The sequence below is a fragment of the Tympanuchus pallidicinctus genome, unplaced genomic scaffold (assembly GCF_026119805.1).
Source record: "Tympanuchus pallidicinctus isolate F22 unplaced genomic scaffold, pur_lepc_1.0 scaffold29, whole genome shotgun sequence".
NCBI classification, from domain to species: Eukaryota; Metazoa; Chordata; class Aves; order Galliformes; family Phasianidae; genus Tympanuchus; species Tympanuchus pallidicinctus.
This window is the reverse complement of record NW_026294746.1, coordinates 190132-209141: the sequence shown is the minus strand read 5'-3', so window position 1 is coordinate 209141 and position 19010 is coordinate 190132. Positions and strand designations below refer to the sequence as shown.

The following is a 19010-nucleotide window of genomic DNA, read 5'->3' as shown; positions in this document are numbered from 1 at the left end:
GTATTGGAGAGCAAAGTGTTTGTAGCATGCACTCTGCTCTCTTACTGCTGTAGTGTCCTAGTCTAGTTTTCCTGTCTGTCAGGAGACAGTTCTGTGTTCTTTAACATGTTCTTTAGAAAGAAGTCAGCGTGAATGCTTTCACCATATGAGGAGTGAGAGTGATAGCTGGTGCTGGTAAATTGAGTTGTCCTCAACAAAGGAAGAACTTGCATTTAAAGTTATTTATATCATTGCTTTTGTATTACTATCCTTCTCCCTCTTTCTGTACATTGTACAGAAAGACTGTTCATGTGGTGCAGATAAGTGTGTTTATTGCTGCATTTGAGTTGAAAAGGGATTAAGTGGTAAAACAGAGGTAGCATGTTGGATTTTCCTCATAAATCATTAAACAAGTGGTACTGTGCTATTACTGACTATATGGATTGGCTAGGGAAGATAATCTCAGCTCTGTTTTTCCACCAGGTCTTGGAGGTGGCTTTGGTTATGTTATTGGAGGAATACATTGGGATAAAACCAGTTTTGGAAAAGCTGTGGGAGGGCAACTGCGTGTCATCTATGTCTTCACATCAATAATACTGACTATCACTACTGTGCTGACTCTAATTAGCATTCCAGAAAGACCCCTAGGGTCATTTAGCAGGAAGAAAAAGGTGATGAAGAGTCCAAGTCTTCCTCTCCCTCCTTCTCCACCTCTCTTTGAAGAGGGTGTAAGTGAAAACTTTGCTTCTCGTAACTCAGCTCACTTATATGCAAGTTTTACAAGCCCCGTTTCTCCCCTCAGCCCACTCACACCTAAGTATGGCAGTTTTGTCAGCAGAGACAATTCCTTGACAGGAATTAACGAATTTGCATCGTCATTTGGGACTTCAAATATTGACAGTGTGCTTATAGACTGTTTTACAGGTGGGCACAGTAGTTACTTAGCACTTCCATCTAGCTTGCCCAGGCAGCCTGTCAGTGTCAGCTTTCCTCGGGTGCCAGATGGTTGTTACCAACAAGAAAATGGAATTCTGGAGCAAGGGGAGAGGAGCATAACTGCGGGTCCTGATGGAGAGGCACTGAGGGTGGGCTCCTTGGATGCCATAAAGCCACGGTCGTCAGGCATCCTGAAAAGACCTCAGAGCTTGGCCATTCCAGATATCGTAACAGGACATTGTCCAGACAGTAGCAGAAGAAGAAATGTAACTTTCAGCCAACAGGTAAGGGCAGAAAACCAGTTATATGACCACGTAAACCCAAGCGTTCGTTTAATCTCTTTCTATGATTTTTAAATGTTTAGTGCATAAAGTCGTTGCTAAAGACTGCTCGTGACAGTTTGCTTATAGAAGTCATTGGGGGAACAGAATACCTGCAAAGACTTCTTGGAAAAATAGTGGATAGGGTATGAATTACAGTTCATTAGTGGTCTGTCATCTGCCTGCTCAAGAGAGCAGGTATGGAAGCGTTCCCCTCCTCTTCAGGCAACGTGTGAAAGTTAGGTTGGCATTTTTAGCTCTCCTTCACCACTTAGGAAGCTACCATGTGAGAGCAGAAAAGGACACATTTTTATTGAGCCTGTATCTTCCCTTTCCACAGAAATACCTGCAAGATAGGGCCAGGGATAGGAATCTCCCATGAGCTTCTCCTTATGGCAGTCATTGCATCTGGTTTCATCAGGGAGGTGAGGTTTTCTTTACCCAGGGATAAGACTCTGACCTCACCTCCCACTGTTGGTGATTACTTGGAAAGTCTGAGACCTCTGTATGCTGACCCATTTTTTTTGATCCAGGATGAGGTAAACTGTCCTCCGTTTGGTTTTTTTCTTTTTTTCTTTTCCTTTGGGGAGGGAGAGGGGAAAGGTTTTGTTTGGTTTGATTTCTTTTGTTTGTTTATTTTTGGTTTTGCTTGGTTGATTTGTTTGTTGGTTGCTGTATTTCTCAGTTTGTGAGAGCGGACTTCGTTAGGGTCAGGATTTTGTATGCGCTGTGCCTGTAGAATCAGCTGCTGAGGACAGTGAGCAGTGACAGTGTGTCAGTTAAAACTGTCCACTCTTACTTCACCGTCTCTAAAACTTCAGGGACCAAATTCACCTGGCTGTGAATACAGCTTATATTAACAGAAATGAAATTGGTGCTTTTCCTATGCTGGCATCTCAGCATGGTTTCCAAATACTCTGGAACAGTGCAGGGTACTGCTTCAAGTACACTGAAAGCTGTAGCACAGTGCTGCCATTTAATACTTGTTCTAAGGCTGAATTTGCAGACATTCTTAGCTGGATACACTGTTCTTAATCCCCCGATGAGGAACTGAGCAGCAGTTTAACCTTCAGATCATTAAATAGATGCACAACACTGTGTAGGTTTGCTCAAAGGTCATTTGGATTATTCTTAGTGTCCGTTGACCTGGAAGTTCTTATGTTGCAGGTTGCTAATATCCTGCTGGATGGTGTTAAGTATGAGAGTGAGTTGAATGGATCAGGTGAGACCTCCGAGCAGCCACTCTCCATGAGACTTCTTTGCTCAACCATCTGCCACATGCCCAGGGCTCTTCGTAACCTCTGCATCAACCACTTCCTAGGTAATGAGAAAGTTCATTCTAGTTTTCACCATGAGGTGGTTTATGTTGTGTGATTGTAAGTATTTTATTGCTGCAATGGCTGCAAACTGAAGAGAACGTAATTTGTTCCGTATGCATCCATCAGTAAGGTACTTGGTTGTTTATTGTCTTAGAATGTTGGGAAAAAAACGATGGAAAAAAAAAACCCCTAGAACTGTAAAACTGACATGCTTAGAAAAGGAATAACTTTGGTTTAGATTAGTGCATCTGTTAAATGGAGCGTTTATGCTAGAATGAGGAACAACACTGAACCAATAACTTCAGATTGCAACAACATGGGTTTTTAATGCTCTGAATCTGAAGTTGCTGAGCAGAACTCTACAAGATTATTTGTGTTTCCCTGCTTATGTTTGAGATGAGCGTTCAGTTTTCTCCCTTTGACACCATGTGTATAGAGGCAACAGAACAGGCTGTGAGAGTGCATAGAATGCAGCGCTACATGAGTGCCTGTAGCAGGATGACAACAGCATCTGGAACTAATATCTAATGAGCAACCATGTGAAACTTAGCCAGGCAGTTCAGACTGTGATTGATTCTTCTTTCTTGCTAAGCCAGTGGCCCATGGCCAGCATTAAGCCTATAGGATTCCATATGTGAATTCAAAGGATAAATCTTGATAGTTAAAATCATGAGCATCTTGACAAACAGCATAATGCACAGGAAGCAGCAGTCTCAGATAAATGTGGCTAAACGTTATGTAATACATTGCACGAACTGTTTCCACTTGTGATTTGTATTGTAGTACATGGCTTACAAGAGGAGAATGGTAATCTGCAGTCCTAATGGATTACTTCTGGCTTCTTTCAGGATGGCTCTCATTCGAGGGGATGTTGCTCTTCTACACTGACTTCATGGGAGAAGTAGTGTTTGAAGGGAATCCAAAAGCCCCTCACAACTCAGTTGAGTATCAGAAGTACAACGCTGGGGTCACCATGGGCTGCTGGGGAATGTGCATCTATGCATTCAGTGCTGCTTTCTATTCAGGTACTGCATACAGTCATCCTGGACACTCCTATCAGAAAGATACACCTGTTCCTTAGGCAGGATTTCTGCAGTAACAGCTCTGGCTTTTCTGTTGCACACAGCCTGCCATGTGGCACGGTAGCTGAAGCAGGGTTATCACCATGTTATCTGTGCTACTTAGTGTAGCTCACTCTGACAGCAGAGGAGGGCAGCAGTGCAGTGATAACACATTTCTGTTATAACATAGTTCCCTTCATGAGTGACATTTTGAGTGTACGTTGAATCCAGAAATATGTGCAGCCAGCATAGACACAGATTGTGTGCAATGGCATTCAGTGCCCGTGTGCCTCTGATGGAGCATCGTGGTGTCGTGCACCACCAGCACCGCCTGTCTGCCTTTGTGCTTGCGAGGCAAGCTGCTGTTACACAAAGCTGTGATGGTTACTGCTGAGCTGTGGCTGCCCCAGTGTCTGGGCTGTGGGGCCCAAGGGTGCAGTCCTGCCAACTGCAGGGACAGTCATGGTTCATTGCAAACTTCTGCTCTGCTGTCTTGCAGCTGCACTGGAGAAGCTGGAGGAGCGGTTCAGCACACGGACGCTGTACTTCATTGCATATTTGGCCTTTGGGCTGGGCACAGGGCTGGCCACGCTCTCCAGAAACATCTATGTAGTCCTGTCACTGTGCACGACCTACGGCATTCTCTTTGCCACGCTCTGCACGCTGCCCTACTCCCTACTCTGCGACTACTACCAGAGCTGTGAGGTGAGCCCCAGGCAGGATGGGGAATGGGGCTCCTGGTGACACCTCCTCACACTGTGTTCCCTGAAGTTTGCAGGCTCGCACACGGAGGGCACACGGCGTGGGATGGGTGTTGACATCTCCCTGCTCAGCTGCCAGTACTTCTTGGCGCAGATCCTGGTGGCCCTGGCCATGGGGCCACTGACGACAGCTGTGGGCAGCGCCAGCGGCACCATGTACTTTGCCAGCCTGGTGTCCTTCCTGGGCTGCCTCTTCTCCTCTCTCTGCGTCATCTATGAGCCAACCCTGTCTGCTGAGGAGCTGCCACCCAACGAGGAGCGGAGCCCACTCCTTCCCTGTGTGCAGGACCAATAAATGGGAGAAGCTGCTGCATCCTTGGCTACCTCACTTGCACCATTCTTGTCCTCAACCGTCATGGTAAGGTGGGCTCGTGTGCCCTTAGGATGGCAGCGACTGGAGGTGGGCTGTGGGTGACTGTGCTGGCAGTGGGCACAGGAAGCCACAGAAAAGGTGTGTGCCAGTTTCACTGAACTTTCCCCTGCCTGCAGGAGGGCAGTGCCTGGCACTGTGCATCTTTCACAAGTTGATAAAGGCTGATCTATGTTTCCAGGACTTGTGGTCACAGCAGTGGGAACCATTGGTGGCATTGTGGGACCTTCCCTCCAACTGCCATACAGTGCCATTTTTCCTCGGGGGCACAATGTTTCCTTGACCTGAGGTGGGGGACCCAGAAGACCAGTGCTCAGGCAGGTGGATCCCGATTCCTCGGGTGGCAGTGAGCTGTGGGGCTCCGTTGCTGTGGGAGGACCAGGGCCATGGTGTGCCACCAGCTTTGCGAGCAGAAGTTGCCTGGCCCTTGGTTATTGAGGGCTACAACTCCTACTCCTTACTCAGGGGGCACGTGGGTCTCACCTTCCGCATGTTAGACCTGACCCTGGCCTGGCTTTTCAGAACTTCGGAGCATAATGCAAGTACTCTGAAGGCCCATGGCTGGGCTTCCGTGTGCACCGAGCTCCAGCCAGCAGAACTGCTCCAAGGAGCTGCTGTGGGATGCGACTGGCTCCAAACCCTGCTCTGTAAGTTCTGACTGTGGTCCACAGTGATGGTTCCTGATCTGCACATACTTCTACGTTAGGCTTTGACACTGTAACGGCTTACGTTGAGTTAGCAGGATGGGTAGGAGGGGGTTTTGTGAGCCAAGTTTCCTTGGGTAGGAGTTTATTCTCACAATTAGGTTAAGAATAGAAGAGAAATCATTTATGTGAAAGCCAGAAGCCACTGGCACATCATCCGTATGTTTCGTACAGTTGTACCTTCTGACGTTTTAAAATCTGCTTAGGAAGTAGTGATTTGTCAGCTGGAGCTACACCTGCATACCTCTGTGAAACTGCTGAGACTTATTACTTGGACTGGAGGTGTTTTGTTACTTGTGGAAACTCTTAATTATTCTGGCTATGGAAGGTAGTAAATGCCTGAGATCTTACACAATTTGCAGGTAATCTCTACAGTCTTTCAATTGAAGAACAAAAGTGAAAACATGTAAGCTAGAACCATTTATAGGATTCTTGTCAGTCTGCGTTCACATTCCAGTAGGATGCAAAAGTTCCCCATGGCAGAAGAGCATTCTAGTGCTCAGGAGTACTGTGCAGGCACCCCTTTAGAGGCTCTTTTTGTTCTTATCTAGTAGGGACAGAGGCAGCAGTTTTTCTGGAAGTCCATTCCTTTTTCAGTGAGTTTTCTTGACTGTTCACCTAAGTTTATTTTTATGCGTGTTGTGCAATACCAAGATGAAATAACTTGCATAATCTTTAGCTGTTGTGGTGCACTATAGTGCTTAAAACAATGTATGTAAGAACTTTTCATTTTTACTATCAGCTCCCTGCTTTTTTTTGTGATCAGTTCTATGCTATTTGGTATTTACTTCCCTGGAGGAACGCTTCTGAAGTTATGAAGCCAAGCATTCAGAGACAGAGGGTGTCAGACTGATGACTGTTCACCTTGACCCCATCTATTCTGGCTGGGAAAGCATGGCTCCCTGTCCCACCTGCAGGAACACCTGTGTCATGCAGCTTTCATTATGGGACATCTTATCCCAAGAATGTTTGGGATGAAACTCGACCTGGTGTATGAGCAGCACGTTTGGCACTTCTGAGTGCCTCATTTCCAACAATCTAAAGAGATGACTGTGGGAATTTTTTTGGTCTGCTGTGTAACCTTCAATTCTTTGTCTTAGCAAACTTATGAACTCAAAAATGATCGTTTTGTTCCTATTAAAGGGGTGTTTAGTTCTCAAAATGTTTTCTCCTTCTAAGTTTTGTAGACAGTATTGTTGCACTGAGTGGATTGTGAACGCTTTCCTTTTCTACATAGCTGGGATTTCAGATGATTTAGTTGCAAACAAGGATGTTTAAAGAGAAAAACAGTAGAAGGAAAAAAAAATCAATGTATTTATCAAGCTGTATGTCAATATGTATATATCATTGTATCTTCCAGCACTGGAACAGGCTCCTCAGAGCAGTGGTCACAGCCCAACTGAGGGAATTCAACAAGCAGCTGGACAGGGCTCTCAGACAAAATGTTTGAATTTCAGGTGGTGCTATGCAGAGCCAAGGGTTGGACTGAAGGATCCTTGTGGGTTTCTTCCAACCTGGGATATTCTGTTATATTTGATGGTCGTGTTTGTTGCTCCTCCCTCTGTAAATAAGAGTAGGAAATACATCTACATACAGTTATAAAACTACTGCTATGCTGAAGTGCATTGCACAGTTGAATATATGTAACATTCTCTATTTTAAACTCAACATCAGTGTGTCTTAATTTGGGTATGCATTAGTTGTTGGTGTCCATGATGCAGAATTCCTTGGAAGTTGCACTAAATCCATAAACACAAAACAACAACAAAACCAGGAATTACTTATTTGCTTGGTCTTCTCCTTTGTCATACATGCTGTGTTTTACAGAAATTACTGTGTGGTCACTGCTGAACTGAGCTGCAATACGATGTTTACTTTTTGGAATGTACTCTTCAAATTGTCTAAAGCTGTTGGCTGCTGGTAGAAGGAAGAGGGAAGAGTTGAGGAAAGAAAGCGGTATCATGCTGTGCCATAGTTTAGACTTTATAAAGTTTAATGATAATGACTTAATAAAAATTAAAGGTTGCTTAATGGAAGTGATTTGTGGGTGCTCATATCTGTATTTATATGACATGTACAGAAGAAGGGAAAATGGGGAGAAGGAAGAAGTGCCTAATGAGTTGTCTCATGTTTGTGATGAAGCTAGATGTAACCATTTCAGTTGATCTGTAGTTCATTCAACTTCTGCCTGCCTCAAAAGAGAGACCCAAATAACTGAAGCTTCTGCTGAAACTCTAAAAGAAGAAAAAGATATTTTCCAGGAGAAAAAAACAGGGGGACTGTAAGAAGAACCAACACTCCTTCAGCACCCAGAATGACACCAAAAGCCCAAACACCCAAAGCCTCTGTTGGGAACTGCTTGAAGAGTTTAAACGCTGTTTTCTACTAACATGTAAGTAATCATCACGTACTAAATTGGAGATACACTTAATTAGAAAGGGAAAAAGAAGAAATTGCCCTCAGGTCTGAGGTGGCTTTCTTAAATTATCTTTTCTCTTCCTTAGACGGGAAGATTGCCTTAGAGAGAGACTTTTGCCGAGCTGTTGCTATAACATCACATCATCATGGGTTGCACAGGTTATGATAAATATCTTGAGAACTGTATGATTCTGGAGCAGAAATGTCAGGGGAGACCTCGTGCACCCATTTATCTAAATTGAAAATGTCTGTATCTCTGGTTGCAAGACAATGCTTCAGTTAACCTGGCTTTTCAGCCTCTAAGGTTGTCATTGATGTTTGCTAAGAAAACAGCTGTGTCTCCTCCTCTGCCCCAAGCTGCTGCTTCTGCAGCAGAGACTTTAACAGACAGAAGCTGCTACTGCTCATGGGCTTGCAGTGAGATTTCAGGGCACAAGACAACAGCATAAGCTGCTGGACTTGCAGATATACACTATATAAGCAGTGGTAAAAGCCCCATTTACTTTACTTTTTTGTTCCTTTCAAAAATACGCTGTGCAGAAATGGTAACTGTGGGATAATTTCTGTGCTTGCAGATGGCTGCTGGATGCCCAGCAGGGAGCTTTAGATTAGATCTGAAAGGCAGTATCATTATCCCAAACCCAAACAGTGCCAATAACTGACAGAAAATATGAAGGTGACATCTCTGTCAGTCTGCCTCTTTGATGCAACACACCTGTACTCCAGGGGCAGGAAGAAAGCATGCAGTGTTAGACTAGTTCATATGCAAAACTTCAGTACACTGAAGCAGCAGACTGAGAAGTCAGCTATGGAGATGATGCAGTATTTGCCACGTATATTAGCTGTATGTAACTGTATATCTTTTTTTCCTAGGAATTCAATGGTCTCCAACAAAAGACAACAAATGGAGCAGCCAACAGGAAATCACAGCCTTAGAGTGAAAATTCATGTTTTTGTGTGAGTAATGTTTACCAACCTTACAAGAATGGGGAGTTTGACAGCATTTGTATCAAATACTGCTATCAGTAACTATGCTGGAGGCTCATGTTTAAATGTATAACTTTCTTTTTGCTGTTATCACCCTGTCAGCACTTCCTGTGGATAGGGTCAGCAGTGTGCTAACGCAGTGAGGTGCACATCTGTCCTGCTAAAACCCCCTCCCTCTTAAGCTGTCTTCAGAGACAGGAACCTCCTGTGATTCTAAGAGAACAAATGGGTTCAGAACTGCTCTGGGGAAACTAAAACAGAAATGCAAATGCAGTTCATTTGTTTGCCTGTGCTCACGGATCACCAAACTGCACTAGCGCTGCATCAGAGCCAAGGAATCAAACGTGAGAAGCGCTGCAAGCAAATGAAAGCTGTGATGTGCCGTTAGGGAAAACTCTGTGCCTCCTGGGGTGGTTCTGTGCTCCACAATAGCAGGGAAGGTCCCGTCATCGCTGCTGCGTGCCAAATTGGCTGTTAACTTTTCAGAGCCGACTCGGGAGAGAGCAGCACATGCACAGGAAGAAGGGCACAAATCACGCTTTAATGTCTTAGGCACGGACGGCACTCGGTGCGCACGCGGGGCTGCGCGGCGCCTCTCAGACCGCAGCGCCGGGCTCCTGCGAGCCGCCCTCAGCAGGGGGCACAACGGACTCCTGCGCTCGTCGCCGCCGCCGCCGGAGCCTCTCGGCGTTGGTTATCGTCATGGGGTGAAGCGGCAAAAACCCCGCCAGGCCTGTAACGAGAAGCGCTGAGCGACGCGAACCAACTCCGCGGCCCTTCCAACGCCCCGCACCTACCCAGGAGCTTCTCGGCGGGCCGCGACAGCTGCGCGCCGCAGCCCAGCCAGTGCCGCAGGCGCTCCAGGTTGAGCCCCGCCACCTTCTCGCCGTGGGCGTTGGGCAGCGGGTCGAGGCAGCCGAGCTGCTCCAGGTACTTCCCGTCCCGGGCGCGTTTGCTGTGCGCCGCTACGATGCGGTAGAAGGGCCGGTTGGTGCAGCCGCCGAGGGCGAAACGGATGACGACGTGTCCGCCTCGATAGCTCTTCAGAAGGCCGCTACCTGCGGGGAGAGCGCGAGGCGGTCACGGGCCGCCCCCAGCCCGGTAGGCTGCGCCCGCGGTCACTCACCGAGCTGCACCATGGCGGCGGCCCTCCTCAGTCGCGGGACGATTGCGTACTTCCGGTGAGACGGGAAACCACCGACACGCCTCGCGTGGCACCGCCTTCACGCAGACGGGAGCGAGGCTGACTTCCGGGAGGAGCACCGCCCCAGGGGGCCAAGCGGTGCGGCCTTCTGAGACGTTCCGCGTGCGTCCTTTGTGCCGGGGGAGGTTTGCTCCGCGCGGCAGCGAGGAGCGCAGCGTGGAGGGAAGCACTGATCGCCCGGAGTTAAAGGTACCCCCCCAGGACAGCAGCCGAGTGCTCTGCTGCTCCTCCGAGATTTATGGCCGTCAGTCTGCTGATCAGCTGAAGTGGCGTCTCTCTGCTCTCACCGCTGTGTGTCGCCGCTGCGTTCCAAAATGCAGAGGAAAAAAACAGAAGTGAAGAAGTGGAAGCGCAGCGTGCAACGCATGGCTGCTACACACGATGCAACAGCAGGGACACAGGCTGCAGCCCTTGATGAATGCAAACTGCAGCCATGGGGACACACAGGCTGCAACTGCTGAGCTCCGGGCATAATGCAGCCATGGGACCAGGCACGGCACAATAATGGGAGATACGGACAGTGCAGCACCCTGAACCACACTGCAAAAATGGCTCCGCTCCCAAAAAAGAGCTGTGTCTGCATGTGACTGGATGCACTCAGAACTGCAAATGAGATGTCTGGGTTCCTCAACAACAAGGCAGTGCACCAAGGAGGCAGAGGAATCAGTTACGTATTGTTAATGAGTTACCAACTCTTAACTTGTTCTTACAGTATTTATTGTACGCACAAGCATATGGAAAAAACACCAACATTCCTGCTGGAACCAGGTGTAATCAAGTGCAAGTGACTTCCAGGTAAAGCACGTTTGTGTGTTACATTTCCAGTCGGGGAACAGCTTTATGCAGTGGCTGCCTTCTCTTTGTAAGTTGCCATCATCTTCTTGATCTCAGCAATTGCTTTGCCAGGGTTCAAACCCTGCAGAGAGAAAGATCCAGCTAGTTTCTTTAGAAATCAGCACGCTTGAGTATCCTCTCTGTTTTCCCACAACTGAATTTGTGTTCAACTCACAGATATACTGCTATTCATAAGAACTGGCAGAGGACAGGCTCAGCAACCAGTTTTTAAAGCTGGAGCCCAGTCTAGTATTGCACTTCCATCAAATGCTGCCAGGGATCCTCAGGGCACTGCAGCAAGACCAAGTCACAAGATGAAGATGCTACAACCAAGCTTTTCCAAGCAAGGTTTTCCTACAATTCAAACATACGGCGCATCACAGAGGCCCTCAATCCTGCAGTACTGCTGGCAAGCCAACCACGCTTAATCTCAAAACAAGAGTGGGGAGATCACAAATGTCCTTTTATAATACTGTGATGGCAGCATGAGACAAAGCGTGAGCAGGAAATGACCCCAGCTCACTACGCAGTCTCTTTTTCAGAGCTGATCGAGATAAGAGACGTGATTTAAGCTGCTTTTAAGGGAAATACATTATCAACCACAGACGCGTCTCAAAATCAACAGACCAAGCCCTCGTGAGTTATATCCCTACGCTGTGTACAGTCAGGTCTTCAAACAGAACCTTCACCTTTAGCTGAACTACATCTGACATGTAAGCATGATAATCTGCTCTGTAAAAAGGGGGGATTTATCCGTAGACAGTGAATCATGTTAAACAAAACTAGCAGGCAGTGCTCCTAACAAACACCTGTCAGCCCAGATCTCAAGCACCTTATTTTCCCACATCCGTGATCCACTCAAAAGTTTGCCTTCTTATTCACAGCTCAGAAAGAATTTTACTCTACCATCAGGTGCAAGCAATACAGCTGGCAGGAAAATGAAACTTAATTATCTACCCAGCAAAAGGCACAAGGTTACAGCAGGAAGAGGAAGAGGCATGCTCTAATTTGAGAAAATTTTCTCAGTTCTCAGCAAAAATACCACAAACACACCTCGGAAATGCCCTTCTGGCAGGATGTCAGCATAAAACACACTCCCCTCGGCACTGAAAACTTGGTGTCACCTTCTCTATTATGCAAGTTGCACAATACATCAGAACAGCTGCTACTGCTGGGGTGCAAGACCAGGTGTAAGCCAGCACTATGCTGGGGTTCTGGGTATTACTCGCATCGCTGATCAGACTACGTCCCCCCATTGGCTTTCTGGCAGCGTCCCTCACACAAACAGCGTGTTACAGACACATACCTAAATCCTGGAAACAGTCAGGTTCTCAAAATCACGAGGAAGATACGTTTCTGTGATGTGTAATGTAGTGTGAACTCTGTCATATTCTCTTGCACAGTCACTACTGCAAACATGACTGCTGATAACTCACCATTTCAGAAAGGAAAAACTCAACCAGAGCTTGAAGAAAACAAAACCTACCACTGGCATTTCCCTACCAGTTTGCAAACAACTGCAGAAGGGACACGTCAGGAACAACACTTACCTTTGGGCAAGTCCTCGTGCAGTTCATGATGGTGTGACAACGGTAGAGAGAAAATGGGTCTTGAAGTTGTGCCAGGCGTTCCTCTGTGTAGTCATCTCTGGAGTCAATCATCCAGCGATAGGCCTGAAAGTCATTGACCCACCAAATGATTTCCCAAGGTGAAGTAATCAGTGTTGTATCTTAAAACCAACACCTAACTCAGGAATTCTGGTCCACTACTCCATCGAAGAATCATTAATGCTGGAAAAGACCCTTAAGATCATCTAGTCCAACCCCCACCCTGTACCCACCGAACCACATCCCTCAGTACCACATCTATATGTTTCTTGAACTCCTCCACGGACGCTGATGTCACACGATGTCACAGGTATCTGCACTGCCTTTAAATGAGGAGTCCCTCAGCAGTTCCCCGTGACACCCAGGATCTGTCCTTACCTGCATGAGAACAGCAGGACCCAAGTACTTGTCCCCGTTCCACCAGTAACTGGGACAGCTGGTGCTGCAGCAGGCACACAGGATGCACTCGTAGAGTCCATCCTGCACACAGATGAGAGACCACGGTCAAACACAGAAGTGCAGAACTTGAAGAGACAAGTGCAGAAATTCTAGATTTTTATGCATTCTTTGCTTTCGGCCTGTCCCAGTGAGGAAAAGGTAAGAATTTTTCAGATGCCTGTGTGCTTGGATACAAGAGAATGCAAGAGAAGCTTTGGTAAGGAGATAAAAAACATTACTAATCATGAGGAAGATTGACGTGGCTCTTGCAGCTACTTTTAGGTTTGTTTTTTTACTTAAATGAGAAAGTGACTTCAAAGATGCTGCTTTAAGAAATCATTGAGAGAATCCCTTTAAGTCCTTATATGTGCCATCAGATAACATTATGAAGTGGTGTAGGAGAATTAACTGTCGCCCTTGGAAAGAAATTCTTTCAAACTGTAAAATCCCAGGGTTGTTAGGACAGCACACAGCTAGTTGTATCATGCTGCTGACATCCTCGGCACATGACACGTCTGCTCATCAGATGTTAGATGTCACAGCAAACGCACATAATGGGCAACTTTCAAAGATCGCTGCAATTAGGCTGCAGTTCGTCTGTTCTCATTATATCCTCTTTAATTAGCCTTCCTCTGTGTTGCTCACGCTCATCCCTTTCACCAAAATCCCTTGCCAAAATCTAGGCTGCTTGCCCACTGTGAGCCTACTCAGACAATACTGCAGCAACAATCACTGCACTGCACTGCCGAGCTTCAAACTGTCGAGCAAATGATCCATCAAGACAGGTCAGAGGCAAAAGAGAAACTGTCAATTTATCAACACTTATTGTAGGAGCCAGAAAAATCCAGACACTAACTTACCTGCTCTATAAACTCTTCAAAAAGCTTCCCCCTCCCACCTCTATAGGCTCAGCTTTTGCCATTAGTTTCAGGGCTGTAAAACCCAGCGTGCAGCAACACAACAGTGCTGCTTAGGAGACAGATACGCAGACAGCGCTGCGTTAGACAAACTACTCCCCAGCATAAATAGCATTGCCAGATCTCTACGTGAATATTACAAGCCTCTGCCCTTCACAGTGTTTTTACAAAGACAGAGTTTTGCAGCACAGACAGTGGAAATGAGGTCAGAGTCCCCAGCACAACTGTGTTCTGCATGTCATTAGCAAATGTTACCCCTAGCAATGCAGACGTGCCACAGCACTGCGTTTCAGGGAGCGCTTTCCACCCACATCAGGCTTTGTAACAGACAGTTTTGTCATTAAAGGAACTAGACGCTACTGCACATTAATGTTTAACCCTGGTCTTATCTGGAAGGGACTTTCATGGTAAAAAATAATTTTAACAAAGGGTAACCAGTTTCTGACGGTCTTCTATGGATTGCAGGTACTGCTCCTTGCCCTGTTTCGACTCATCCTTCTTCTTCAGGTAAGGCTCGATAGATTTGTACTGTGCGTAGAAGTTACTCAAGTCCTAGGAGACAAAAGGCAAAAAGATCACGCTTGATGTCTGAGAGACTGAACATCTGTTGTCATTTATAGAGAAGGAGGTATTTTGTACGTCAGCCTGCCGCATTCCTCCTAACGAGGCCAGATTTAGTCACCACTGGTAAGCAGACCCACCCAAGCCAGAGAGCATCAAGAGGAGCTCGGACGTGAATTGTGGGTCGTGATCTTGTTGCCATCTCCCAACATTATCCCTTCTAATCCAACCTGAACCCCATGCTGTCTGGAATGGCGTCAGCATTGGTCACAAGATGAAGGCAGATACTTACTGGAACAAGATCCTTCACCACATACATGTGGGGGAGAGGGTAGATTTTAGTGATCTTGCTGAGATCAGGGTCAATTTTTTTAGTACAAGCCAGAGTGTTTCCACCAGCAATGTTCATCGCACAGGAGCCACAGATGCCTGAGAAAGAGAACAGAGTAAAGCAGTCGATGTTCACTCTCTTATCCTACTTGAGGAAGATCCTCTTCACCCTGAACTTGCCCCTGGCTTGATTTCCCTTCTGATGTCATCAAGAACCTTGGTACGTGATGAGGAAAATGCTACAAGTTGTCACTGGGCCAAGCACATTGCTATTCAAACAAAGAAATGCTGGCACTGTTTTCATGAAGCTCTAAATGTATCCTTGGCGCTGAACTTCCTTCCACAGCAAAACCTGTGGCATTCAGACACTTCATCCCTACGTGTCATACGCTCCACGTGCTGCTTCTCAGATTTGTTGACAGGTTTGAAACACAAGCAGCTAACAGTGGGATTACAAAGTGGAGCCACATGGACCCCCACCAGCCCTACAGTTAGGTTCAGAAGCATCCCTAAAGGTCAGGAATGTGAAAATAAGTTCCCAAGACAGAAGCTCCTTTCTGCGCCTTCTGCAGCAGCTGAAGTTGTGCCATCCCCTGCTTTCATTAGCTCCCCGTGGTGAGAGAACACGCACTCACAGAACAAATAGCATATAAATAGCTTAACAAATGGGTTAAGCGACACTGCTCGTGACCTCAGTAACACAAGGAACAGATGCAGCCCAGGAAAGGGCAAGGCTCACAAAAAAAACATTATAGAGCTGTCTCTGATACTGCTCAGGTCAGAAGCTCTGGCATTCAATCTTGGACTGATTCCTAAGGCATTATATTGGAAAGATGACAAGTGCTGAAAGGGCGTCACTAATTTCAGAGGATTTGACACACATCAGTTGATAGAGTCAGGGAAATGCCACTACTGCTCACACTGAGTGAGCCAGTCCTCAGCGCCTGGTGTGCAGGCAACCCTTCCCACAAGGGCTGGCACTTGGACAAAGTTATTTCTCCCACTCACTGAGTGGTTACAAGTATTTTCCAGTAAACTCGAGAAGGGGCCAGGACAATTAGAGACCACGTGTAAGAAACCGGAACACATGATCAGATTTTTTTCCCCTGTATGGTAGAAAAGGACAACATCAAACCAACCAAGCTTAGGAACCTGTCTTTAGATTCTCAAAGAAAACTATTCAGTGCAATTACTTCCAGCTGCTCAGGAACAGTGTTTGCTATATAAATATCAGACACGGACAACAATCACACTGGATAAAATTCCTCCACTGCTATGCAGATTCTGCCAGAAATGTCTGTGTTGAAGCATGCTTTTCATTTAGATCTGAGTCAGGACGTCTTTAGGCATCAGGCAATTGCACCTAAATTTCTAGCGCTTGCAAACCCAACCAATTAAACCAAAAGTTGTTCCATGAAGACATTTTCCTCCACAATAATCTTAATCTCAGCATACCAACAGCACTCATGAATTAAGTCTTTCTTTCCAGGGAAAAGTGTCACTGGGACTGGAAAGTTTGAATGCAGTCAAAGATGCTGATGACTACCTGCCTGAGAACCAGCAGGTAACTCTGCAGCATGAAACCAGGGGATGGCCTTCTCCTCACTCTACTTAGTCGAAGGGCTACAGTTCACTGCCATTCAACACGTCTTTCCCCTCAATTCTGCTGCTGTAATGTCTCCTCCCTAAATTCCCCTACAGAGTCCATCACTGGAGGGCAGCAAGATGAACACAATTAGGATGGAAACAGGAATGACTGGGGCTGTTTATGTGTCTCACTTGTAACTCGGTGTGGGGTGATTATATGCTGTAACTTCACTGCTTGATTCACTAAGGTATTTCGTGTTCAATACCTAGAAAAGAAGAGTGGCATGCTGTGGTCTGCCCTGAAGTTTTCTATTGGTTACACACATGCAGCGTTAGCGTTCGCATTTTATTTGGACAACAGTCAGCTTAGCAGATTGAAAAATCTTTCTTACCTTCCCTGCATGACCTGCGGAAGGTCAGAGTGGAGTCCAACTCATTTTTAATCTTAATCAGAGCATCAAGTACCATAGGGCCACATCTATAGCAGAAAACAAAGTCAGTGAACCTATATAATTTCCCCTGGCTTTATCTCCAGCACCAACCTAAGAAGCAACTAAAAGGACTTTCATCTCAGCTACAATTAAAACTGTACTTTATTTTGCAACAAGATAGAAATCAGTTGCTCAGTGGCACAACTCACAGGCCTCATCTCTCCCCAGGGTCAAAGCGGGACAGGAGCCATTTCTTTTACTGAGGCCCAGATTTGGCTCTGCTGGAGACAGTTCAGACAGCGCAACTGAAAACAATCCTGAAAGCTCGCACCTCTTAAGTCAAGTTTTGACAAGTCTGCCTATCCTCATTAGTCACAGGAAGCAGTGCTGCTTGCAAAAGCAAAGTCTTGGACAACTTATGTAATTTTATATATGACAGACAAGACAACACCTAGAAATTATTAACTGGGGCAAATCAAAGCAGCAAAGTCTGATTTCTGTCACGTGCTTCCCAGGCAGAGCTGCGTGGCTTTGTATCTGAAGCTTTCAGGAAGGGCTTGAGGTGAATTCTTCTGGCAAGACCATAGTAACAGGAGCTCAAGGAAGCGGAGGCACATGTGCAAAGGTTTCTACACCACAGGGAAGACTGTATCCTTCCACAGGATCACTGAGAAATGAGAGCTTTCTTGGTGATAACTGCAGTAGGGCGTACAAGCAGCTACTAGAAGTTTAATTACTTCTAGTTTGCTGGTTGTGTTACATGTTAAGAGATTGTAAGAGACAGTAAAACCTTCACCTTATCTTCAAGGTCTGGGACTGTGAGCTATGAGTAAAATTGCTTCCTTTTGGAATATGCCCCAAAATTCACCATATAAATATAGCTGTTACCATATAATTGCTGACAACTACTGAGACAGTGGCATTCACAGTACAATTTTATTTGTCATGCTTGACGCCAACAGGTGAGGGAAGGAAAGCAATCCCACGTGGTCTCAGTAAGATTTGCTTTATCAGGAAGTAACACCCCCCTATTGTCCTGCTGCATAACACACCTGAGGCACTGCCTCTCTGGCTACTGTAACATGGTTTTAACAATGCCTGAAGCTGAACGAGACTGCTGACACCCTCAGTTGTTGACTCAAACACCACTCGGCTACCCTGAATTACTGCCTGTCAGATAACCTGTGTGCACATGCAGCCCCGACACATCTGCATGCTAGGGAAGCCAAGCAGCGCTCCGTAATCGGGTACACTCACTTATTCAAATCCACTTCATACGTCTGCATACGGGGCTTGTCCCCAGGCTTATCAGGATCCCATCTGTAGATGGAAAACTTCTTGATACGTGATGTAGCTGCAGCCGCTGTCTGAGCTCCTCGACAGATCTGCATTTGAACAGCAGCAAAACAGCCCTCAGGTCCCTCCTAAGCCAGCAACAAAATGACTTGTGGCAGTGAGTTTTGGGGCCAGAGCTACAGGATCCATTGGTGGCTTGGCATTTGGGCACATGTACAGAGAATCCTTCCAAGGATTTGACACGCCAGTGCACCTTGGCACCCACAGCCACCTCTGTGCTGGGGCTCCCTCCTCTTCCTTGAAACAGAGGAGATGACACCAAAACTAAGGAGGCAGCTCCTGGTGCTCCTGTGGGCCCCGCAGCCCTGAATGCTGTGCCACAGCCCCACAGATTCTCTCAGAAGCTCCCTGCCGCATCCCCACCCTGCTCTGGACAAGGGCCCCCAGACCCCACCTACATTTCTCCTGTGCCCACATCCTTCTCCAATCCCCTTCTGGATCCCCGATCTCACTCAGCTCCCTTCTTCCTCCCCCTAAACCGTCCCCAAGCCCCTTCCCCCTTCCTCTTCACCCCTAGACCCCCTCCAGTGCCCTTCACACAGCCCACGTCCCCCAGACCCCCCTTCTCCTAACTCCTCTGAAACTTCTTCCCTTCCTACACTGCATCCCGTCGTCGTCCCCCCCAACCCCTCCCAGGCCCCTCTGGCTCCCCCTGCCCCCACCTCCCCCACACCCTCCTGCAGCCCCCCGACATCCCCCAGTATCCCTCCCCTCGCTCCTCCGGCCGTCTCTCCCTTGCCCCCGACACCCCGGACCGCCTCCAGTCCCCTCACCGGCCGCAGCCCAGCACCCAGGAGCCGCGCAGGGACGGCGCGCCTCAAGGAGACTCCCACCGCGGCCGCCGCCATTTTGGCGCTGCGCAGTTCCGCTCCGCCCCAGAAGTGCTCTCT

The 19010-nt window shown here is 47.1% G+C and overlaps 3 protein-coding genes and 2 long non-coding RNA genes across 23 annotated transcripts in view; 2 read left to right on the top strand and 3 right to left on the bottom strand.

The window, feature by feature from the left end:
- Nucleotides 1-7486, top strand: part of SLC45A1 (solute carrier family 45 member 1) — a 33475-nt gene extending 25989 nt beyond the window's left edge. For 12 of the 17 annotated variants that reach the window (XM_052692178.1, XM_052692180.1, XM_052692179.1 and 9 more), the window contains 5 exons: nt 463-1199; nt 2403-2556; nt 3403-3579; nt 4115-4320; nt 4387-7486. In XM_052692178.1, coding sequence (XP_052548138.1) covers nt 463-1199; nt 2403-2556; nt 3403-3579; nt 4115-4320; nt 4387-4671 — 1559 coding nt within the window. In that variant the 3' untranslated portion in view covers nt 4672-7486. Of the gene's footprint in view, nt 1-462; nt 1200-2402; nt 2557-3402; nt 3580-4114; nt 4354-4386 lie in introns of those variants that run through there. The other 5 variants (XR_008208807.1, XR_008208805.1, XR_008208806.1 and 2 more) reach the window with 5 other exon arrangements.
- MRPS16 (mitochondrial ribosomal protein S16) lies at nt 6743-10647 on the bottom strand. 3 transcript variants are annotated; one of them, XM_052692193.1, is made up of 4 exons: nt 9982-10647; nt 9653-9913; nt 9412-9588; nt 6743-7011 (listed from the first exon to the last, which is right to left on the bottom strand). In XM_052692193.1, exons 1-3 carry the CDS (start codon nt 9992-9994, stop codon nt 9452-9454), a joined length of 411 nt encoding a protein of 136 aa, XP_052548153.1. In that variant the 5' UTR covers nt 9995-10647; the 3' UTR covers nt 6743-7011; nt 9412-9451. The 3 variants fall into 3 exon arrangements, with proteins under 3 accessions (XP_052548153.1, XP_052548154.1, XP_052548152.1); XM_052692194.1 differs by lacking the exon at nt 9412-9588; XM_052692192.1 differs by lacking the exon at nt 6743-7011 and having other exon boundaries at nt 9378-9588.
- A 118-nt stretch (nt 10648-10765) lies between these two features.
- Nucleotides 10766-18993, bottom strand: SDHB (succinate dehydrogenase complex iron sulfur subunit B). Its single transcript, XM_052692191.1, has 8 exons — nt 18894-18993; nt 18022-18149; nt 16726-16811; nt 14709-14845; nt 14291-14407; nt 12879-12980; nt 12444-12566; nt 10766-10975 (listed from the first exon to the last, which is right to left on the bottom strand). The coding sequence occupies exons 1-8, from the start codon at nt 18966-18968 to the stop codon at nt 10898-10900; spliced, it is 846 nt and encodes a 281-aa protein (XP_052548151.1). The 5' UTR covers nt 18969-18993; the 3' UTR covers nt 10766-10897.
- LOC128085156 (uncharacterized) lies at nt 12498-17669 on the top strand. Its single transcript, XR_008208810.1, has 2 exons — nt 12498-12601; nt 12811-17669. It is a non-coding gene; the product is annotated as an uncharacterized LOC128085156 (long non-coding RNA).
- On the bottom strand, nt 16953-18015 carry LOC128085155 (uncharacterized). Its single transcript, XR_008208809.1, has 2 exons — nt 17914-18015; nt 16953-17878 (listed from the first exon to the last, which is right to left on the bottom strand). It is a non-coding gene; the product is annotated as an uncharacterized LOC128085155 (long non-coding RNA).
- Nucleotides 18994-19010: the final 17 nt, after the last annotated feature.

Coding starts and splice junctions, on each gene's coding strand:
- SDHB (XM_052692191.1), bottom strand. CDS start 18,968: ATGGCGGCGGCCGCGGTGGGAGTCTCCTTGAGGCGCGCCGTCCCTGCG. Junction 16,812..18,021: donor TATGAAGTGGATTTGAATAA/GTGAGTGTACCC, acceptor TTTCTGCTATAG/ATGTGGCCCTATGGTACTTG. Junction 14,408..14,708: donor TGGTGAAGGATCTTGTTCCA/GTAAGTATCTGC, acceptor TTTGTCTCCTAG/GACTTGAGTAACTTCTACGC.
- MRPS16 (XM_052692193.1), bottom strand. Junction 9,589..9,652: donor GCCCGCCGAGAAGCTCCTGG/GTAGGTGCGGGG, acceptor TTCTCGTTACAG/GCCTGGCGGGGTTTTTGCCG.